Below are 25,131 nucleotides of genomic sequence, written 5' to 3'. Positions count from 1 at the left end.
AAAGAAACAGACTTCCTTTAGCCAATTTATGGGATGTGTCCTCTAACACACACACAGTACACCAATTATTGTCATTCTGATATGCATATAGCACGAAGAAACACTCAGCAAGAACAGCATATATACATATATATTCTGTGATTTAAAAATATATATTTTATTATATATTCTGATTATACACATTTTACATTTTATTTATATATATTACTTATATATAAATATGAATATATATAAAACATGTTATTTATACACAATACTTTGCATCAAAACATGTTTTTAAATGAATTTTAATTCTTTTAAATCAGAATATATATTATAAAGCATATATAAATAATATATATTGCAATTGACATGTTCATACATATATATTATAAAATATATATAAGTAATATATGTGTGGGGGCACCTGGGTGGCTTTGTTGGTTGAGTGTCCAACTCTTGATTTCAGTTCAGGTCATGATCCCAGGATCATGGGATCGAGCCCCAAGTTGGGCTCTGTGCTGCGTGTGGAGCCTGCTTAAGATCCTCTCTGTCTCTCTCTCTCTCTCTAAAATAAAATGTGTTTAAAATGTATGTTTTACGTAATAAATATTCTGTGATTTAAAACACTCAAATTCATTTAAAAGCACTTTTTGATTCATACCACTTTTTTTTTCATTACGTATACCAGCAATCCATGAATACTATAAGCAAGTGCTAAAAAAAAAAAAAAGCATGACACTAAAAATGTGGGAAACATTATAATATGGTACTGTAGCCTACCTTTTAAAATTGATAACTTCGGTGGCATTTGGTAAAATAAAGGTGATATAACACAGGCAAATTAATAAAATACCTTTAACAGAAAATGGGACATTTTTTATCTTTATTTAACTATTCCCACACATAAAGTGTATTTGAGTACAATATAGCACATAAAGGAGTCAAATATATCTATGCTTTGTTTTTCGAAAATATAAACCTTAACTAAAGTCAAAATGCTTTAGAACAGAATATCATTTTAAGATAATAAAAAATAGTGTTTTCACTTACTTTCAAAATGACAAGTGCATATTTTACTTACTTGAGAGAATCCAAAGCTATCTGATCAATATTAGTGATTCGAAGTATAAGTAATGTGTTTTCTTTTATGCTTTCTGGAAGTCTGGGATGATCAGAACTCAAAAATGTCAAGTTTGCTCCCTAAAGAAATTAACAGATGAATTATTTATTAATTTTTAATATTTTTAATGTTTATTTATATTTGAGAGAGAGACAGAGAAACAGAACACAAGCCAGGGAGGGGCTGAGAAAGGGAGACACAGAATCCGAAGCAGGCTCCAGGCTCTGAGCTGTCAGCACAGAGCCCGATGTGGGGCTGGAATTCACAAGCCATGAGATCATGACCTGAGCCAAAGTCAGACACTCAACTGACACTCACATGCCCCAGCAGATGAATTATTTAAAGCTAGGAAGTATATGAGAAGTAAAACACACTAATACTAATTTTAAATATTCAATTCTGATTATACGATACATGGTATACTTTTATACTATAAAAAAAGTATATTTAGAGAATATTTGGAAACCACACAGGCTCCAGCTAATAATATTGGAAATTAAGGAAATAATTTCTCAATCTCTCAATTAGAACAATCTCAGATTTAACAATCGATGTGAAAAAAGAACTCCAACTTTCTATAAGAGTCAGAAGAAGAAAGGACAGTTATTTAATTATGGCATCCTTAAGTTTAGAAATACAACTATTGATTCACAGAAAGATGTACTGCAAATTGATGAACTACAATGGATCCATCACCCTCTCTCACCCGGTCTTTTGGAACAAACACCACATAAATTTAAAACTAATTGTAACCTAACTGGAGCAGCAGGGCTTTGGTGAAAAAATTCCTATCAAAAATTCCTAATCCAAACTTAGAAAATTATTATTTTAATCTCTGAGCTGCTCAAATAAATATGGTTGAATATGGACAAACATTAAAATAAGGGACTTAATTATCTCTCTTGAAAATAAGGGGAGAGATTTCTTTCCTTTTTCCTGGAGTATTTACTTTAAAAACTTATAACTATAGTATTTTCTCCATTCTTTAAAATGTATATAAATTCTCTTGAAATGATTATATGAAGCATTGAAAGAGACTATATGATACGTGTAGCAGAACAATGCCTATAAGTACACGTATATATACATTTGTGTGTACATACTTGTACGTGTTCTAAGTCAGAGCATCCAAAGCATGATTGTGAGTTAACGTATGTGGGTGCACTTTTATGCATGAGTGTCTGTGGGCACACGTACATGTTTATATGAGTATTATCTTACCACAGGGCACTAAAATTTCCTTTAGGGAGTGTCTGGGAAAAGACCTTGATGGAGCATACAAAAGTGAAAAGGTAAGTTCCAGGATAACACCTGGAAGGTCCCTGCCCCACCCCCACATAAGACAAGACCTGCCCCCACCCTCGCAAAAAAGGAAATTAAGCCTAATATCCCTGCATACAGAAATGGAAGACTGTGGGAAAAGCAAGAGGTGGAAGCAGTCAGAAAATGGACAGGAGGACTTATATCATGAGAAATGTTTAAGGGACATAGTTTTAATAAAAATGTCTATTGTAAGTTGCTTACACTGATGCAAAATAAACCTCCCTCTATTATGCCCTTCAAAATGTCTGCCACACTAAGGATTATATATATATATATATATATATATATATATATACACACACACATATATATATACACACGTATATATGTATGTAATACATACACATATGTATATGTGTATATATATAAATTTTTTTAATGCTTATTTCTGGCAGAGAGAGAGATGAGCATGAGCGGGGGAGGGGCAGAGAGAGAGAGAAAGAGAGGGAGACACAGAATCCAAAGCAGGCTCTGGGCTCTGAACTGTCAGCACAGAGCCCAATGCGGGGCTCGAACTCACAGACCCTGAGATCATGACCTGAGCCAAAGTCAGACACTCAACCGACTGAGCCACCCAGACGCTCCCTTCGTTCTTTCCCTCCCCTTTTTCTTTCCTACTTTCCTTCCTTCATTCCTCTGTTCCTCTCTCTCCCTCCCTGCTTTCTTTTCTCTTTCTTCCTTCTCCTCTCCACCCCATTTGTTTCTTGGAAATCATAAAAGGCAGCAGAGTTCCACATCTGGTTCAAGTAATACAGAACAGGGATAGTGAGAATAAATCATAAACTACACTAAATCATTAAAGCAGCAGCTCAAAGCACGAGGTAACTTTAATTTGGGGATAGACGTGAAACGTTCTGTCTGCAGGTTGTGAAATGGGATTTGGAGTTGATGTTCTCTAGATCTCAAGAAGCAGGCTAGACTGACATATGTCTAGTGTATTTATTTAATCCAAGTTTAAGATCTAAAGTTTTTCCTCACCCCAACTCCTCATGTAACTAGTCACAACATCTTATTGATTCTGCCTCCTGAAGACTTTAAATTTTTTTTCTAATTAGCTTCAGAGACACAGCCACTTGCCTAATTCAGGTTGCCGTTACCTCCTTCCTAATTGATATTATTCAGTCCAATCTGGTTCTTTCTACTAGTCTTCAATCCATTCCCCATATTGTAACTAGAAAGATCTTTCTAAGTCACAAAACAGATAATGTCAGCTCCCCTTGTTCCATCCACCTATCATCTTTCAATGACACCCCAATACATTTTAGATAACTCTTTAATATAAGTCTACTGTTAATAAGCTCTGACTCCTCTCTTGCCAACTCTTAACTTGAACTAAAGTTCAGCCAGCTAACTACTTCCGGTTCTCCAAATAAGCCATGTTCTTTCATGCTTTTGTTCTTTGCACGAGCTGTCTCCTCCACCTGGAAGCCTTTCCTCTCCTATCTACTTATCCCAGCCTAGCTAATTCCTTTTCTAGGTCAATGTTGGATGGCGCTTTTTCCAGGAAGCCTCTTTTGACCCAACAAAACTGAATCATTGCCCCTCCTATCCAGCCCTCCTTTTTGACTGTATTTCCCATTAGAGTGTAAGCTCCATGAAAGTAGGAAACTGACTTAACTTATTCACTGTTCTATCTCCAATGTTTATCCTATGAGTAGATATGTTACCTGGATGGTCACTGTGGATAGTGCTACATTTGAGATAATATAAACATAGTAATTTAAAATTTAAGAGCACTAGGGGCTCCTGGCTGTCTCAGTCCACAGAGCACGCGACTCTTGATCTCAGGGTCATGAGTTCAAGCCCCACAATGAGCGTAGAGCTTACTTTAAAAACAAAAATAAATACAAAACAAAATTTAAGAGCACTACACAAACTGTAATATTACCGAAGACCAACCCATTCTAGGGAATCTTTGTTATACACCATAAGTCAGTAGTTGTGTGAGGTGGGGAAATCACAAGGAGGATAAGCTAACTATCAGATATATGACAGCTCCAGAGGCCAAGTATCCCTCTATACAGAGAAAAACATGCATCTTCAGGAGATAAGCCTGCAATTATGAGATGCATTACTCCCGGTACTACTGAAGTAGCCACATACCTAGTGGCACAGCCTTGAAGGCCTTAAAAGTACCAAGAGACAAGTTCTCCCAAACTTACATCTCAGATTTGTGGGGAACGGTAGATTGTTACGGGGAATAAATGCTATGCTTACATTCAGGCCACCGGGATCTGGACCTGAGAGGCAGAACCTCCTGGGGAAAGAGCAACCGTTAGCCACTTACACAAATGCCCCTGCCCTGTAAAGAGTAGAGGTAATAAACTGAAAACTAGAAACCCTGTTCCTCCACCCCCACAGGATCCTACAAAATTCAACATCTGGTATTAAAACATTGGCATACATACATACTTAACTTACAATATAAAAATCACCAAGTTGGTATTGTTTTCCTTTTCTTCGTCCACACTGATGACTATAAATGTTTTTTTGAATAAAAGGTAGCACATTTGTTCTAGAAGTTAAATGATAAAAGTGCAAAGTTAGTCAGATTCTCTCAGAAGTCATCATCTTGAGAGTTGTAACAATGTTTTATGGCATACCTATTTTTCCCAAATTGCCGATATTCATAAATTGTTAGGGACTGGTCATGAGTAAAAAAGAACCCAATCAGCTCTCTGCAAGCATCACGTCCATTTCTAGAAAAATAGAATAATATTAAGGATTTTCAAATAGGCTAATTTTCAAATTAAATAATAAACCAGAATTGTGTATGTCAAAGAATAGCATTACTCTCTTGAATGTATGCCAAAGAGCAAGCATTATGGACAGCTACGGGGGAAACGACCTGGCTTGCTGAAGTGCCAGTTTAAGTAAGATTTGGATGGAGAAAAAGCTTTACCTTACACTGACATGAATATAGATATATTACAATTTAGATTACTATTTTGACATAGAATTTTAAGATAAAGTGAAAATTTTTTTTAAATGTTGACCTTGCAAGAAGCCACTCAAGGATAGATATTTTCATGTTTGCCATTAATAGAAAGTTTAAGGGGCTCCTGGGTGGCTCAGTCAGTTAAGCGTCCAACTTTGGCTCAGGTCACGATCTCACGGTTTGTGAGTTTGAGCCCCACCTCGGGCTCTGTGCTAACAGCTCAGAGTCTGGAGCCTCCTTTGGATTCTCTCTCTCTCTCTCTCTCTCTCTCTCTCTCTCTGCCCTCCCTTCCTTGCTCATGCTCTGTCTCTATCTTTGTCTCTCTCCCAAAAATAAACATTAGAAAAAAATTTTTAACGAAAAAAGAAAGTTTAAAATCACTAAACAAACATGGTAACTTTTAAAAACACACTTCACCTTTAATATACACAAAGAACATCAGCATTTTGTATGATTGGAAGTTTATAAGACAGAGATAACATATGTGAGAATCATCTTTCTTCTCACTTTCCTGTATCTATCAATAATCTACTAGTGATTTAAACCATTAAAGGAAAATCAAATAAAGCAGCTTACATAAAGGTTAATTTTTAAATGGTCTACCATTTTCTACTAGTAGTATATATCATCAAAAAATTCATTTCTAAGTTTCTTTTCGAAAGACATTTTAAAATCACTTTTTAAATAACTTCTAATTAAAATGTCTTATTTGTAGGTTCCTAGTTCCTATAATTTTTGCAACATACTAATATATATTACCTAAAATGTTCATTCTACATTCACATTTTTTATTTAAATGTGACAAAACTAACTAATCTCATTATTCTTATTTCTATTTGAAGAGACTATGTTTTACAATTATAGAATTAGAAGTTTAATAAAATCACAATTACCTTGATATGATCCTACCATCAAACTGTACTTTGTGGGAAAGCATGTTTTCAGTTAATGTAGAATGGGTTCTTATCCTGTTAAGAAATACACTGGTCAATAATTATTTTAAAGTTACTTACACTACACTTGATGTAAATGATGAAGTACGAGAAAAAGTTACGTTGATATTTTGAAACGCACAGAATGAAGACGAAGTTATAACCACCCCCCCCCCGCCTCACCCCGCATTTTGAGTGCTCACTGAAGCCGACTCGGAGGAAATAACCCTGAGATGCAGTGTATAACACATGAATGACTTCTATTTGAATGTATAGTATCAAAGTGCTACACAAGTAAACAGCACATTTGTAACTGGTCCTACCTGCAGCCATTTCTAACCCTGTTCTATGCCTCCCTCCAACCATATAATTTGCTTTTTTAGTTTTTTTCCATTAGAAGTAACTAAGGGACAAAGTCCTGCCAATAACTTCCAGGAAAGACTTTCTTTTACCCTGGTGACAGAGTGTGACATGGGAACAGTTCCTGCCTGTGAATGTGGCAGGGAAAAGATGCCAGCCATCAGGCAAGCATGTCAGAAAGGCCAATAAGATCCTGAGAAAGCCAGCCCAGAGCTGCGTCATCACTGAGCCACTGGCCTAAAACCAACCATTACCTCCAGGCAACTGGTCATGTAAGAAAAATAAATCCTGACTTGTTTAGGTCACCATCCGTCAAGTTTTCAGTCACGGGCAGCTGAAAACATTCCTTACCAACATAACAGAATAATGGAAAAGGATGCTGGAAGAGGCTCCAGCCTTGCGAGAGGTCTAGCTGTAAGACCCCAGGCTGCTTATTTAATCTTATGGCCTTCATGAAGCACAAAATGACCTCACGAAGATTGCTAGTCCTAAAATTTTGTTTAATAATATGAAATAAAACCCAAATATCCACACTTTGGAACCCTGTTACTAGTAATCTCCTTTATATTAAGAAATCTGAAAAATTGGTCATGTGTCTTTACTCTCCTTCCTAAATAATTTTTTGGCACTCCAATAAAACTGCAGGTGTAATGAAACTGCAATAATGTAAATAGTAAGTGAGTATATGAGTCATTGGGATCTTGAAAAGTAATACTTCAATAAAATCTAAGTCTCTATGAAAGGTAAACAGGATACACACAACAAGAGCCTATGGACCAAAGGAGTTTGTGAACACAGGATGGAGCCATGAAAAATTGGTCATCTCGATTCAACCTAATCCATTAGTATTAATGCGCATATTGAATGCTCACTACAGGCCTAAAAAAATTCTAAATGCTGAGAAAAAAACAGCAATAACAGCTACTATTTATTGAGAACTTCTAGACATCAGTCACTATTAAAATCACTTAAATGTGCATTGGTCCATTCAATGCTTGCAATAACTTCATGAAGTACTATTATCCCATCTTACATATAAATTTTACAGAGTCATATAATTACTGCATGACAGAGCCCAACCTTGCTCATAACCATTATATTAGATAGCTTCTCAAAGATGAACAGAATTCAATTTAACAGTGATAGGTTGAAGTAACAGCAGCTTAGAGTCTAGAGTCTCCGTGAAAAGATAAAAGAATAAAACATTTACATCATAAATGGAAAGTTCTATGCTAAGGTTTTAAGTATCCAATAAGTAGTACCAAACACTTCTACCCAAGTTCTTAACCAATACAAAATAAGAATCAGGCAGATGAAGATTAAAATATGTATTTTATTATATTACTAACTATATACTATATTACTATATACTATATACTATTACTATATACTATATACTATTACTACATACTATATTACTAATTATATTACTAACTGTATTATATGACTAACCCACTCATTCCCAGTGGGTAGGGACCCTGCAAAATATAACGCCTTGAGCAGCTTCTGCAGGCAGCTGGCTCCCAAGGAAAAGAGAAGAGGAAGGGCTGCCCTATACCTGCTATTCCCACTTCCAACTCTGAAGCAAAATCCTCTTCTCCTTCTCCAGGAAGAATGAATGTGGGAGGACGAAATCCATGAATTCAGTAATTCTAACTAATACCACTATAGTATTTTTCACTGAAGGAGGCTCAATCTAAAATTTATATTGACAAGGGGTGCCTGGATGGCTCAGTTGGATAAGCATCCGACTTTGGCTCAGGTCACGATCTCATGGTTCATGAGGTCAAGCCCCAAGTCAAGTCAGGCTCTGTGCTGACAGCTCGGAGCCTGGAGCCTGCTTCAGATTCTGTGTCTCCGTCTCTCTCTGCCCCTCACCTGTTCATGCTCTTTCCCTGTTTCTCTCTTCAATAATAAACATTAAAAAACTAAATTAAAAAATAAGTAAAATAAAATTTATATAGAAGAGGAAAGGGCGTATTACATCAAGCCAATATTGAAGGTTTTTTTCTAATTACTCTAAAAGAAAGCAATACCAATTAAGACAGGATGATATTGGTGCAGAAATACACAATAGGGAGATGAGACTAAAGGAAAAGCCTAGACACCAACCACGCATTTATAATAATTTGATATATTAGGACATAAGCAGCATTATGAGTTAGGGGGACAATGAGTTTGTGATAGGTAGAGATTTCCTGAAGATACATAGGGCACTAACGATAAGTGGAAAGATCGGCAAACTGGTCTACATCAAAATTAGTAAACTCCTATTCAGCAAAAGACTTGATCAAGAAAATGAAAAGGTGACCATAGAGGAAGAAAAGATCTGTCCAACAAATATAACTGAAAAAGGACTTGTACCAAGAATATATAAATTAAGTTCCACAGATCAATGCAAAGAAGATAACCCAACAGACTTGAAGGGAAGATTCATGTAAGAGGAGATCTGTTTCATACAAGGGGATACTGATAACACACCCATAAGAACTAAGATGAAAGACACTGACAATACTGAACACCAGCAAAGATGTGGTGAACCAGAATCCTCTTACTGCTACAGGTGGGAGTGCTAATTGCAGCCACCACTCTGAAAAACTATTCGGCATTATTTTTTAGAGCTGAACAAATGGATACTAAATGGTCCAGTAATTCCACTTCTAAGTATGTACTGAGCAGAAACGAGGACGTATGTTCACCAAAAGGCATACACCAAAGTTCATGGAAGCACCACTCTGAAACAGCCAAATGTCCATCAACATCGTGAGTAAATAAACTGTGGCATATTTATATACAATGAAATACTGTACAGTGAGAATAAAAGACAAAAACAAATAACAACTCATAACATGTTGACTCATAAACATGTTGAGCAAAAAGAAGCCAGATACATAGTGTCTAAATTTTGTGACTTCAGTAAGTTTATAATAAGGCAGTTACCATCTATGATATCAGGACAGAGAGGTTACCCTGTTATGGTAGGGGAAGGGGATAGGCAGGCAAGGGGAGTTTCTGGGATGTTCGTAATATTCTATTTCTTGATGTAGGAACTTGGGACCTGAGTATTGTTCACTTTGTGGAAATTCCTTTGCTGTACACTTAAACTGTGTACATTTTGTGGACATATACTTTATTTCAATAAAAGTTTACTTTAGAGGGGCGCCTGGGTGGCGCAGTCGGTTGAGTGTCCGACTTCAACCAGGTCACGATCTCGCGGTCCGTGAGTTCGAGCCCCGCATCGGGCTCTGGGCTGATGGCTCAGAGCCTGGAGCCTGTTTCCGATTCTGTGTCTCCCTCTCTCTCTGCCCCTCCCCCGTTAATGCTCTGTCTCTCTCTGTCCCAAAAATAAATAAACGTTGAAAAAAAAAATTTAAAAAAAAAAAGTTTACTTTAGAAAAAGAAAACATTTAGGGGCACCTGGGTGGCTCAGTTGGTTAAGCATCCGACCCTTGATTTCAGCTTAGCTCATGATCTCACAGTTCGTGGGTTCAAGCCTGGAGTCGGGCTCTGTGCCCACAGTGTGGAGCCTGCTTGGAATTCTCTCCCCTCCCCCACCCCGCCACTTGTGCCTCCCCCCCTCAAAATAAATAAATAAACTCTAAAAACACAAAGAGAAGTTTAGATGTGTTAGCTGAATAATGACCCTCCAGAGTTGTTCATACCCTGTACCTCAGAACATGTAAATATATTACAATTACATGATATGATAAAAGGGACTTTGCATGTATGACTCCAGACACTGAGATGAGGAAATTATCTTAAATTACCCAGCTGGATTCAATGCAATCACAAGTGTCTTTATGAGAGGAAAGCAGAGGGATACTGTGACTACAGAAGAGCAGTGTCAGAGTGATAAAAAACAAGAAAAACGAGCAGCCATTGCTGGCTTTGAGCATGGAGGAAGGGGCCATTAGCCAAGGAATAAAGGCAGCCTCTAGAAGCTGAAAGAGACAAGAAAATGGATTCTCCCCTGAAGCCTCCAGAAGGAATGCAGCCCCGTCAACACCTTGCTTTTAGGCTTCTGACCTCCAGAACTGTGAGAGGATGAATTTGTGTTGCTTTAAAATACTGTGTGTGGTAATTTGTCACAGCAGCCATAGGCAATTAATCCACAATACCTTTGAGTATGGAAACACCCTTCCAGAAAATAAGAATGAAACAAAAGAGAACAGTTCTAAAGAAGTACTTCTTGGCATGTCCAGCAGTCTGAAAATATGAAAGCATTGCTGCAGAAACCAGTGGATTTTGTGTCTATTGATGCTGAAGCGAGCCATCACCTGCCAGTGAAGTTGTTGACAAATTTAAGTGGACTGCACCCCAAAACTGTGAAAGCCCAAAGATTTCATAAGCTACAACGTAAAAGGCAAAATGGCAATAATAATAATAATAATGATAAATGTTTAAATAATACTAACTTTGAATACATTATATCAATGAGATTCAACACATACAAATGTCTCAGTTACTATATTGTATATTGTCACATATATTATCTCCTAAGGTTGTAGCTGTCATTCCTAAGTTACTAATAAAAACCCTAGAGGGCAAAGTATACCCCAATACCCTAAATTGGCAGAACCGAGATCTGAACTCCAAAAATTCCACTTCCTTTTATATAGAAAAAAGCAAAAATAAGCCAATAAAAAGGTCTTTTCAGTTAGACACAAAAGTATATTTTTAAAAATTCATTTATAGCATACTATATCCTCATTCGATATAAGTGAAGTCCTCTTACTTAGTTTCATGTAGCGTTCTTTTTCTAAATCGAAGAGGTGCCATCTTTGAATCTGGAACGATATGAATGCTTTCTTGTCTCTCGGAGGTTAAGTTTTGTTCTGGATCACTGATCACAGCCCTACACAGAAAATACAAAGTCTGACAATTCAGTGTGATAACGCATGACTCTAGCATTCACATATGTGTAAGCAGCTAGAAAAGCTCAACTACCAACGCAAACTTACAATTATATATTTGCCAGATACTGAATGAATAAATTTAATAATTAAAAACTACTAGCCATACAAAAAACACTCCTATCAATCTTTTTCCATAAATATTATCTAAAAATACACTGAAATTTTTGAGAAAACTCTGAGCTTCATGTCTCTCTTTAATTTTTTTAATGATTATTTGTTTATTTTGAGAGAGAGAGAGAGAGAGAACGCACAAGCAGGAGGAGGAGCAGAGAGAGAGGGAGACAGAGAATCTCAAGCAGGTTCTGTGCTGCCAGCACAGAGCCCAACTTGGGCGTTAAGCCCACAAACCATGAGATCATGACCTGAGCTGAAATCAAGAGTCAGATGCTTGGGATGCCTGGGTGGCCCAGTGGGTTGAACATCTGGCTTCAACTCAGGTCATGATCTCGTGGTTCGTGAGTTCAAGTCCCACATTGGGCTTATTGCTGTCAGCATGGATCCCATTTCAGATCCTCTGTCCCCCTCTCTCTCTGTCCCTCCCTTACTCATGCTCTCTCAAAAACAAATAAAATAAACCTTAAAAAAAAGATGCTTAACCTACTGAACCACACAGGCGCCCCCATGTCTCTCTCTTATTATTGTTTCAACAAATAGACATTGTATTGATGACTTCTGAAAAAAGATGTGAAGCAAAGTAAGTAAGCAACAATATGGATTTCTGGGGGAAAAGCATTCCAAGCAGAAGGGAAGATAAACGCAAGGTACCTAAGACAGGAATGAACCTTATGGTATGTTTGAGAACAGGGAGGAAGCTGAGTGGCTGGAACAGAATAGATAAGAGAGGGAGAGAAGCAGGAAAAGTGATCCAAGGTCTAATGATGGGCAGATCATGTAGCGCTTGGGTAAACTATATTATTGACAATTTTTTAGCACACCTGATCCATATCCTTGCCATGGCCTCATTATAGGTGTACTGTACTTTCTTCCCCTTTAGCTTTGGGCTTAGCCATTTGACTTGCTTTGGCCATTATATAGAGCTGGATGGCTCTGCTGATCTCAACTAAACTAACTTACGTAAGTGTGGGTTGTTTGTGGATCTGCTTGTCAAGGATAATCTTGGCTAAGTGGCCCAGGTGCATTTGCAGAGTCACGTTCTTCTTAAGACCAGTGGGTGGGCCAAGCTGTGTTCTCATAAATATAGTGAAAGCACAAAAAGGCCAAGTGGGAACACATAAGGCTTCCTAAGTCCTAAGCTCTGAACTGAGACCAATGTTTTTATTCATATGTAACTGGCCAAAGTAAGTAAAAAGTAAGAACCACTTGGCCAAGCCTAGCTTAGACAGTTAATCTGAAGATACATGAGCTCTAATTAATTATTGTCTTAGGGGGCGCCTGGGTGGCTTAGTCAGTTAAGCGTCCGACTTGGGCTTAGGTCATGATCTCACAGTTCGTGAGTTCGAGCCTCCCTTCAGGCTCTCCGCTGTCAGGCAGAGACCCCTTCGGATCCTCTGTCTCCTCTCTCTCTGCCCTTCCCCCACTTGCTTGCACTCTAAATAAATAAATAAATAAATAAACAAACAAACATTAATTATTGTTTCAAGCTACTAGGTTTTATGGTGATATGTAATCAATACATAGATATTACTCTGATGTGGAAAATTACTAGAAGGTTTGATCTGGCTTGCTTTTTAATAGACTTACTCTGGCTCCTGGGTTAAGAATAGACCAACAAGGGGCAAATGGAGACACGATGAGTGTAGTTAGAAAGTGACTAAAATAATCCAAGAGAAAGAAGATGACAGTGTGAGCAGGGATGATGACAGAAGAAGGAGTAAATTTATTGTGAGGGTGAAAGTGAGATGATTGCTGACAAACTGAGTATAGGATTTGAGAAAAAGAGAGGCATCAAAAGCATCACCAAGATTTTAGGTCTAAATAACCTGAAGAATGGAGCTGCCTTGGAGGAAAATTAAAGAGGATTTGGTCATGGGGAAAGGGAAGGAAAAGAACTTCCTGGAACCCAGATTGGCAAATGTTCCACTGGAGCCTTAGATTAGGGAAGCATCAGCGTATAAATGGTTTTAAAGCCATGATACTGGATGAGATCACTTGGGAACTGCATGTAGAAAAAGTCCAAGAATGGAGCCCAGTGTACTCCCACATATAAAGGCAGGGGTGATGAAAAGGAACCAGGGGAAAAGACTGAGAAGGAGCAGAAGGGAGGAGGAAAACTAGCCAAGTGTCGTGTGTAGGAAGCCAAACGGGAAAGAGAAAAGTATTTCAAAAAAGGAGAAAGTTTCCAGTGGAGAAAGACATTGCTGGGTCAAATAAAGGAGAACCGAGAGATCGCCATTAGTGGAACAAAATGGATGCCACTCGTTATCTTATGAGGAGATGTGGTGGCACAGTGAGGGTGAAAACACCGACAAAGTGAGTTCAAGAGATAAGTGAAGGAGGTGCATTGAAGCCTATAAGAATAATTAATTATTTCAAAACAAGTTACTGAAAAACATGCACGTAAAAATGCACTTTCTCTCTGCCATCTACACAAGCAATACTTTTTTTCAAAGCTAATCCTAAGTCTCTCTCTCTCTCTCAAAAATAAATAAACATAAAAAAAATTTTTTTTCAGTTAACCAAAAGTCTTAGTTCTTTCTTGAAGGCATCCTAGACTATTCCGCCTTTTCTGAAATCCTGCCATATTTACATATTATCATGCAATTTGAAACAGCAGGTATTTAACCTTTACACAGTTTTCTAAGAGTTATGAAACTGGAGATTAAGTTTAAAATTTCTAACAGTCCCGCAGTTTCCAAACTGTGCACCAAGTCACTCTAGGGTGCCACAGAAAATTCATAGGGACTACGTGAGATATTTTTAATTTTTGAGGGAAACAGTGATACTTGGTATTTGTTGGATGCTACCTGAACTACTAGCTCAAGGTAATTCACAGTTTGAACAAGAGATCATGTTACAATGATGTCAAAACGTTGCAAAGCAGGGTTTTCTACAGTTGCTGTGATAAATAGTAAGTGCCATGTGCAGTCAAAAGTGAAGGTGACAGTATCCTACACATTTCTAAGGTTTGAGGGATTGGGCATTGTCCCAAAAGGTACAAACAAGTAATTGAGGCTATTCGAGAATGAAATAAAAATATTGTTTCTTTCAATTTATGTGTATTATTTTTTCAAATGGCCATTAAGTTGTAATGAAGTAAATACTTAAGTTATTTAGATAAAAATACTTAAAAATAGAACTGTTGGGTATTTCTACTGACTTAGGAATGCTATGAAAAACAAAATCACTAAAACACTATGAGTGCAGTGAACAGAGACAGTTTGAGAGCCTCTGAGATAGCCACTTGCTGATTGACTAACAATAAAAAAAATTAATGAAAACTTTCTGAATGGATTTATATTACTCATTACTAACTCTCACCCACCTAGATAAGTGGTCTATCATCACTTGCTCTGCAACAGTCTGTTTCTTCTTCTCTGCAGCCACAATTTCCTAAGAAGAGAAAATTTTTTTTAAATTTCATTGTCCATAAAATAGAACAATACTATAGTTAAGACAAGAATCCAAAATATATGTTAAATTTCCAAATTCCTTCTTAAATATAGATTACTATATCCATCACTAATAAAAGAATCCTAATTATTTAATCTAAAAATACCATTTATTTCCTAAAAAGTGATACACTTAAATTTCTGTAGAAATCATCAGAGTTTTCCATGCACAGCCTCTGAATGTCATGGAGCTAGAATAAAGGAGGAGGAGATTATTATATCCCTATCCTTGACAGATACCCTGTAAAAGGCACTTTAACCTGCTCCAAGAATACCAACCCTGACACAAAAAGAGTTTGTTCTAAAACTGTAAGTAGTAGATATGAAGCTAAAACTGAATTGGAATCATTCAACTTGATATCAAAAATCTAAAAATAAATATTTTTAAAAAGCCTTCCATCATTAAAAGGATAATAATATTTTCTATGCATATAATCCATTACTCAATTGCTGGTTTGATTAAACTATCTTCACGCTATTTTTTGCTCTTCCAACTCATTTGAAAATATTTTTACTATATTTTAGGTTATATGAAATTGAAAGATTAGTAATCATTCAACTCCAATTAGATTATAATGTGACTATATTCACTAAAATGTTTCTTTTCAAGAGTAAATAAAATAAGTTAAAAAAAATTAAGGAGTCAAAATAAAGCTTGTTCTATTTTTACACTGTAAATTACTGTCATCTCCCTTGATCACTGTAGTAAATGGAATTGAGTACAATAATATTCCTTAGGTAAAGGCTTTGTAACCTTAAGGAGAATGCTCCATTTGAAACTAATGCAAAATTCAAATAAGAATGACTAAAGGCATATCATAGAAACTACTAAGAAAACTGGAAATTTGGGCACAACTATTTAAATATTAGTCTATAGTTGAATTTCATCTTTCTTTCTTTTTTTTTTTTTTTTTTTTTTGGTTTGGTAGAACTTAAGATACAGTTTACACATCCAAATACGCCCCATATAAAGTTCATGTCATTTAACATAACTGCATCTGGTGTTATCTAAGCTCATGACAATTTATAATGACTTGTTTAGTAATCAATGTCAAACACAATTAAAAAGTTAGAAAACTTGTGGTAACTTACAGGTACAGCAAAGCATGTTTTATGTCTAAGGGGGAAGAAAGTGAACACTGACTAAAACATGAAATTATATACAGAAAAGATCAGCCAGAACACAGGTGTAAAACTCAGAAGCAAGCAAAAGAGGTGAGATTAATGAGTAGAAAGCCCATGCAGAAAGCCCACCTTGAGTGTTGACATTTATGGAGGCTTATTGTAGGAAAGGTTAGAATCACCCTCAGGCACACTGATTTAGAGGCCTGTGTAAACAAAAAGCAGATCAGAAGCAGAAGCCACACTGATTCAAAGGATCTGATAATGTTGAAAACTGACTAGCAAACTAAAAGAGATGGATATAAAAACCACACAGGCTCACTGCTTCTGTTGTTGAATTAAGTGTTGTTGAATTAAGTGGTTAAAAATTAAAATGTTTCCACCTACATTTTAAAAATAAATCAGGGGCGCCTGGGTGGCGCAGTCGGTTAAGCGTCCGACTTCAGCCAGGTCACCATCTCTCGGTCCGTGGGTTCGAGCCCGGGTCGGGCTCTGGGCTGATGGCTCAGAGCCTGGAGCCTGCTTCCGATTCTGTGTCTCCCTCTCTCTCTGCCCCTCCCCCGTTCATGCTCTGTTTCTCTCTGTCCCAAAAATAAATAAAAAACGTTGAAAATAAATCTTTTTTAAATAAATCAGTATTGGGGCGCCTGGGTGGCTCAGTCAGTTAAGTATCCGACTTCGGCTCAGTTCATGATCTCACGGTTCGTGGGTTCAAGCCCCGCATCGGGCTCTGAGCCCATCCAGCTTAGAGCCTGGAGCCTGTTTCAGATTCTGTGTCTCCCTCTCTCTCTGCCCCTCCTCCACTCGCGTTCTGTCTCCCTTTGTCTCAAAAATAAATAAACATTAAAAAAAATTAAAAATAAATCACTACTAATTTCAAACGCATTCAAAGTGTACTCACACAAACATTTCCTTGGGCGGGTGTGGGGGGGATGATAAATGCCTGCTACCACAATGAAGTAAAATGTACGTGATGCTGAATTTAGTGAATTAAAATGATTGTGAGTAAAAGAAATCCACTAACACCCAGATGGCTTTGGATGAAATCAAGAACACTCAATAGGCCTTAAGTATCAGTAATACTCATTTCAAGTGTAACTTCAGGAACATATCAAAGTAAGCCTTATCTGGGATACTGTTCTGTCTTATAAAGTAGCTTTTTTTCATTTTAGGATAATCCTGGTAAGATTCCTTATTCTATTAAACATAAATATCTCAATAATAATAGGCATATAAAATAATGTTTATGTTGTTTTAGTAAAAGAACTATAGCAAGGTAGTAACTTGGTCATCCACAGAAAATCAGTAATAGTCCGGAGACTGATTACACATTGTTGTCAATTCAGAACATACTAATTCTGGATGATTGTAATTCCAATAAAATATATATTAACTTCCCTCAATGATAATGATAATGTAACTGGCTAAAACTGTAATGTTTTATTATATTTAGGTTATTTAAGCCAGAATTTTCCCAACTTTGGAACCACCACACACTGGTATTTCATCAGCTCATTACTAATATGTCTAAGATATTAATCACTTGGGGGTGTCTGGGCTAGCCAGTGGACTCCAGCTTCAAGCAGCTTGGTCTGATTACCCCAGGACACTATAGAAGTGTCATTATCTATTTGTATCAGATCTGCCCTAAGCGATCCTCATCCAACAATCCAAATGATTTTATAAAAGATGCAATTTAGAGTTAATATTGAGAATCTAGAGCTTTGCTTCCCTTTTCCTTAAAAAAAAGAATAATTACTTGATTCCTGCCCTTTTCCTTAACATGCTGGAATTTCTCTAGTCTTATTTGCTTACCACTTTCAAAAAACTAACTAGGTTACTTTGGAGGCAGGGGTGATGCTAAATTAAACCCACTGACAAAAACAGCAGCCAATTAACATTTTTAATAGCATAAAGTAAATTTTTATAAACTCTTAAAGATTCAAGACTATTTTTCCATGGTAAATATACCAAACAGCAACCATTGGTAAAAATGAGGACTCGATTTACTCATTAGTGAACATCCACCTCAGTCCAAATTCAATTGTTGCAATTATTTATTCAGTTTTAAGTCTGGAAAATCTTGGAGGGCAAATGAACTTAATGGGTTAACAAGTAAATAAAAATACTGGTAACTTACGGCATCAGACTTCCTCATACACCATGGTGCATTGTACGGGATGTCTGCATAACCCTGCTGTAAGAGGGCCTTCCTATCCAGAGTTGTAAGACCATCGATGATGGCTGCTTCACCTTGTACACACTGCAAGTGAAAGCAATAAATAAACTCATGAGAGTTTGTACTCAGTTCACATACTTAGCATATTTGTTTTTAACAAAATAGAGTATTAAATCACCTCTGAACATGTCAATAGTTATTTGTGTAGCAGTTAACAGTACAATCTCTGACAATCAGATTGTCTATTTGAATCCAGTTCTTCCACCTTCTAGCTAGATGACCTCTCTGTGCCTTGGCTTACTCATGGCAATGGGAATTAATAACAGTATCTACTTCACACACACACACACACACACACACACACACACACACGCACACACACACACACACAGATTAAATGCCCAACACCTATAAAAGTATCTGATAGAGTCAGCATTAGATACAAAGTAGCAACTATTATAACTATTATTGTCCATTTGAGTCTTTGTAAAGTTAATAAAAATGGGCAATGTCCACTCCTTCATACAATGAAATTCAGAAGTACTAAGAGATGGGGTTTATCCTTTAAGGTAAAGGATTCTCTGGGATCCTAAAGATAAACACTAAATTTTTCTCTGAATATAAGATGTACTTATATTCCCTTAACAACAACAACAAAAATGTCCCAGTGGGATAGCAATTGCCAAAAACATAATAGATTTCAAGAGTTTTTCCTCCAGGGTTTGTTCTCACTTTAGATCCTTCTCGAAAGGTCACACTCCATGTTCATACTCTACTCTGTCTTCATGACCTTTGACTACTACATGAAATCTTATACATTTGTTTGTGAATTATTGCCTGCCTCTCCTGCTAGACATTCCATTAGGGTGGAACTGTCTTTTCTATTGCAGTATCCCTGATGCCTGAACAGGACCACACATTGTGAACACTCGATATTTATTCAACAAATGAATAACACATCTTGTATAAGTATTAACTACTGGGAAATCAATTTATGAGGATACTTTATAATTTTATTTATTTACCTGCTAATATATTTGTTTTTCCTGCATAGTGATTTATTTTAACAGGCATCAAAAAAGATGTTTAGCATTATATAAGGTAAATTAAGCTGATTAAATTAACAGATTATGTTCAAGTATAAGCAAAGGTCTGCACTAAGTTTAGACTGAAAGGAACTTTCAAAAGATTTTTATTTATTTTGTTTCAGCTTATTTTTATCCTTTTACAAAAGGGAAAGGGTGACATTTCCCCCTTGGTATGTCAAATTTAACCTCCCCAGACCAGACTTCCTGGTGGTCTTCCCTCCCCTTCCAATTGTTCAGGCCCAAAACTTTAGAGGCATCCTTCATCATCTCTTTCTCCTAAGCCTGCAACCAAACCATCAACAAATATTCTCAGCAAATATTCTCAGTTATTCAAAATCTACCCAGAATCTGGTTTCTCATCATGACCACTTCTTATCCAACTCTGCTGCCATTGTCCTCATCTCTTGTATGGCTTATTGTGACAGACGCCACAAATATCTTTCCGCTTCCAGCTTCGCCCCATTCTTCACAAAACCCATCCTCAACACAGCAAAGGTGCTTTCTGCCTCAGAGTAAAAGGCAAAGTTCTTACGTGGTCTACAAGGCCTCGCAGATCTGCCTCCCCACCTTCCCTTAACTCTCTCCTCATCTCTCCCTTCCTCTTCCTCCTCTGACCACACCATCCTCCTTGGTATTTCTTCTTTTTTTAGTGTTTATTTATTTATTTTGATAGAGAGAACCAGCATGGGAAGAGGCAGAGAGAAGAGAGAGAGAGAGAGAGAGAGAGAGAGAGAGAGAGAATCACAAGCAGGCTCCGTGCTGTCAGCACAGAACCTGACTCGTGGCTCAAACCCACAAACTGGGAGATCATGACCTGAGCCAAAATCAAGAATCAAAGGCTTAATCAACTGAGCCACCCAGGTCCCCCATCCTCCTTGATATTTCTTGAACACTCTATGCTCCCTCCTGCTTCCTGACACTCAGAGTTTATTCTGAGTGGCTTGTGCATCACCTCTTGTGTACCAGTCGTGTGCTGAAATGCTACCTATGGGAAAGATCTTCCCTGGTGATCCTGTACAAGTTGCGATCCCAACCTTAAACCCTGGTCTTCCCAGTTCCCCTCCATCCATAGCATTTATCACCATCTGTCAGGCTAGATGGGTTGATTGATTCATTCATTCACTAATATGTTTTTTCTGGCTAAGTCCTTCCATTATGATATATATTCTGTAAGGGCAAAAATATTTGTTTTATTTACTGACTTAATTACTGTTTTCTATAAAATTGAAGTTTAATGATTTTCATGCTTTATTTAAAGATATTTCATTATTTAAAATATAAGTTCACGTTTTGGGAAATAATTTGACAATAAGGATTCATCAGCTTTTTACACTAAATGGAAGGAAACTCAACAAAGGAAATCTGCCGTTAAACAAGCAGAGGGGAACTTTTATCTTACTGTTTAATTATCTGTTGACTGATAATATCAGTTTGACTAATGGGTGATTATGACCTTTAGTTATTGTCCTAGGTCCTAAATAAGTCTAACTTTAGCTTTTTTTTTTTTTAATCAGTAAAAAGAATCAATTTACATGTTGTTCCCTACTTTATCAAGAGGCTTACATTTCTGATACCAGAGAGCCCTTCTATTTCCAGAGATTACTATTCCAATGCTAATTAATGTAATTGTAAACGGTTTTACTAATAGCCCATGTATACAACAGTTTTGATTTTCGTAATGGCAAAAATTTAAAAAAATATCAAATAAGTTGTTCGAACCCTTAAGTACAAAATTATTATGTATAGAAACCAGGTCTTTTTGCAAGACTATCAAGAACACATGAAATAATAATTATATACATTTATATGTAGATTTTAAAAATCAAAGCAAAACAATTTTTTTCCAAAAGAAAATATGCATATGCTGGCTTCTATAAAATTCTTTATTCATACTATAAGTGTTTACCAAACATATGGGAAGCTTTGCAAGAAATATTGGTTCCTCTCTTAACCAAAAATAAACAAATGCCCTCATCTGAACACATGTTCAAGGAAATCAAAGCTTTGCTTAAAAATATTTTAAACTACTTTGCTGCAGCAAATAGAGCATGAGCTTTTAGATATCTTCAGTCTATTTCCCCAACATTATTACAGTGATCTAAATATTACATGGTAAAACTTATAAATACATGGCCGGATGCCACAGGGCTGTGAAATTATCCTGCCTATGATTATAGACGTTAGATTATTACATTTGTATACATCTGTTTGGATCTGGGATACGTGTCTTAACATAATAGAGACAAAATAATCCCATAACTTTTGTTACTCTTTCCACTAAACACCATGTGATGTAGTAGTTAGTTCAAGATAATTCCTACATGGATAGATGATATGCCATACCTACTCATAAATTAATCAATTCTTTTTACCTATAAAAAATGTTAAGCCGATACAACCATCAAACTTCCCTGAAAATATAATATTCTTACAAAAAGTTAACTATTACATCCAACTATTATCTCTTTTATGGCTAGTAGTGTCATAAACAATGTTTCTAAAGCTTTCTTTCCACAATTCAAGGTTGACCTTTCCAATATGCTTATGAAAAGCCATTAAATATATTATGGTTAGTTTGCTCTCATAGTCATGAATGGTGAATTTACATCTAATTAATATTAAATAAAAGCATAACTTTAGTAATTCATGATGTTAAAAAAACATCTCCCAACATGACGCAGAAGAAAATCACGGAGTGATGACAGTTTTAGAATAAAATAGGGTCACTGTCACATCTATAATCACTTTTCAACTTTAAAATTTAGACTGTGAGGGGCATCTGGGTGGCTCAGTCGGTTAAAGCGTCCAACTTCAGCTCAGGTCATGACCTCACAGTTCATGAGTTCGAGCCTGGAGCCTGCTTCAGATTCTGTGTCTCCCTCTCTCTCTGCCCCTCTCCATCTCATGGTCTGTCTGTCTGTCTGTCTGTCTCTCTCTCTGTCTCTTTCTCACAAAATAAATAATTAAAAACAATTTTAATTTAGACTGTGAGACAAAGAGAGTTCAGGATAGCTACATCAAAAACAGCTTTGTGATATGGTCTTATTTCCAATCCCAAAATAATGAAAACTTCTAACAGAGAAAAGATGACTAGGTCATCTGGCTACAGTTTTCACATTTGAAAATGATAAATAATAAACCCTTAGAGTAGTTCTTAAGGAATAAACTAGTTAATGCAAGCAAAGCACTTCAAATAGTCCCTAGAACACAAAAACAAATGCTAGCTACTATACTTACTGTGACTAACAGCAAGACACCCCAGACAAAAAGACTTCTCTGATACATGGAATTTCTTTTTTTTTTTTTTTAATTACATCAGAACTTCACGAAGTCTCATACAATACCTTGTCATCTACCTTGTTTCTTGGAGACTGTTGCGTGACACCTGGTTTTGGATTTTCTGCATTTCTCTGACTGTACTGTTTATATCCCTCTTTCATTTCAGTTTTATGTTGCTGATATTTTAGTTTATATTTGCTTGTTGGTCCTGGTAAGTTTTCAGGTATTATGTCTTGCTCCTAGATGTAAAAATAAAAAGCATGTTATCCACCAGAAAAAAAAAGGAAAAAAATGAAAATAATTATTAATTTTCCTTATTAACATACACAGGCTTATCATTTACCTTAACATTTATGCTTAAGAAACAGATCATTATGATCTACATGCTAAACAGAGGTCATATTTAAAATATTTCGCTGGTACAGCATCACTGAGCAACCAAAGCAAGTGGAACTGCTCAGGATGGACTGTGGTCGTTAAGTACCAGGAAGCTTATACTTTGTTTCCCAGCTGAAGATCAGTCCTGGTGCTATGAAACTGGTGGGTTAAAATGAATATGTGCAGTACTAAGTGGGATATATGAAAAGCCACCCTAAAATAAAATTAAATAACATTTATTATGAGCTCTATGCAATATTGTGTTCAAATGTTTTTTATAGTAAATACCAAGTAAAAATTACCTCCTCATCAGAGTCAACAAGGCTTCCCAAATCAAGTCGTGGAACCCTGAAAGAAATAATCTATGCATCATCCCATTACCTTTTAAAATGAGGCTTTAATAGTTGCAAGTCATACATGCTGCATCTTATATAAAAAGGTACACTAAAGCCAATGGTGTGCTGCACCTACCAGCTGTGAGAGGCTTGTGTTACATAAAGGTTCAGTAGTTTTTGAGCTAGTTGTTAACAAAGCATTATTAAAGATAAAATTATATAAACTTCTAATTAAATAAGCTACATTAAAAACAAAGGTCATAAATACTTGAAGTCATCACTTCTTAATGACTTTACTGTGCTTCACTATTATCTATGTTCTAGAAGTTATTGACACCTATGGTATTTGTGTGGTAGTGTAACGGTGTGCATCTCTTTCCAAGTCTGGGTTCAGTAATATTACACATAGCTTGAAATCAGCCACAGCAGGATGATTGACACGGACATTGGCAAATGCTATGAATCAGGACTTGATTTATTATTTTGTTGATTTCTGAGACTTAAAACAGTAGTGAAGAAAACATTAATGGTACAGATTAAACTTAAAAAGTGTATCGTATCTGTAATTGGCACATTGCAAATAACAAAAAACTGAGGAAATATTGTACCAGAATTTGAAACTATTACTTAAGTCAACAAATAAATCACTCACATCACTTTACAGTAAATGAAAATATCAACCAATGTTCATAAATTGAACTAATGGTTCGTCAGCTGCAGATACAAGAATTCAGCAGAAAACAAAAAGCATTCTGTGAGAATCAATTGGCTACATGGAATTTCCAAAAGAGAGTTTATATATTTATTAGTATTTGTAAACTGCCTACTATATATCTTCCATAGGAGTAAAATTTATAACCAACTTAAAAAATACTTAAGTTTATGTATGATTAACAAGTAAAATTTTAAATAAACTTATAGTACACTTTCAGAAAACCAGTTGTTAAACATTTAACATGAATGGGATCGATTGTCAGTACACACTGAATATATTTAGCTAAGGCTTGCACCTGCCTCTATTCTTTGTCTAGATGAGTACAGAGGTATCTGTTATGTAGAACCACATGAAATTGCTGATACTTATTAATTTCATACGGTTCAGCCTAACAAATTACTAGGGTTTTAACATCTATTATCTAATAAGTCCTGTAGTCTAAAATACTTGAAAAAATATAAAAATAATAACCTTCCAAATTTTAAAAGGCAAAAATGTACAATATAAAACATGAATTAAGGTAGTCCATCCAAACCTAAAATGATTTAAATAAGATTGACAAAATTGTCATATTTCTCAAGATAAGGTTAGGGTCACAGATACTTTGCATTAAATTCATTTTGACTATCCTAGTTTTAAAATTCAAAATTTCATACATTTCTTTAATAAATTCACTTAGCTCAATTTTCTAAATAACACAATAGTTTGACTTTTTCAGGAAAATGTAAGACTATTAAAGAAAATAAAAAACAAGACAAGTAGTACCCTCAATCCCATCATCCTGCTTCCATTCTGGCATAGCAATTTTCAGGCCATCTACATGAATATCAATTTTTTTTGCAATTCACAATCACAGCTACATATAAAATTTTGCTGTATTTTTTTTAATTTGTTA

At 36.1% G+C, this 25,131-nt stretch overlaps 1 protein-coding gene across 6 annotated transcripts in view; it reads right to left on the bottom strand.

Annotated features, from left to right (window-relative positions):
- The window catches only part of CAPS2 (calcyphosine 2), a 114,298-nt gene that overhangs the window by 20,028 nt on the left and 69,139 nt on the right, over positions 1-25,131 (bottom strand). For 3 of the 6 annotated variants that reach the window (XM_086712805.1, XM_086712801.1, XM_086712803.1), the window contains 9 exons: positions 23,489-23,534; positions 22,874-23,047; positions 18,403-18,525; positions 15,014-15,081; positions 11,391-11,510; positions 6,257-6,331; positions 5,029-5,124; positions 4,847-4,940; positions 1,064-1,182 (listed from right to left, as the gene is read on the bottom strand). In XM_086712805.1, the coding sequence (XP_086568931.1) occupies positions 1,064-1,182; positions 4,847-4,940; positions 5,029-5,124; positions 6,257-6,331; positions 11,391-11,510; positions 15,014-15,081; positions 18,403-18,525; positions 22,874-23,047; positions 23,489-23,534 (915 nt within the window). Of the gene's footprint in view, positions 1-1,063; positions 1,183-4,846; positions 4,941-5,028; positions 5,125-6,256; positions 6,332-11,390; positions 11,511-15,013; positions 15,082-16,394; positions 16,469-18,402; positions 18,526-22,873; positions 23,048-23,488; positions 23,535-25,131 lie in introns of those variants that run through there. The other 3 variants (XM_086712802.1, XM_086712806.1, XM_086712804.1) reach the window with 3 other exon arrangements.

This window comes from Puma concolor, chromosome B4 (genome assembly GCF_028749965.1).
Source record: "Puma concolor isolate L17-30 chromosome B4, mPumCon1.1.hap2, whole genome shotgun sequence".
In the NCBI taxonomy this organism is placed as follows: Eukaryota; Metazoa; Chordata; class Mammalia; order Carnivora; family Felidae; genus Puma; species Puma concolor.
This window is presented reverse-complemented; position numbering and strand designations above follow the sequence as displayed.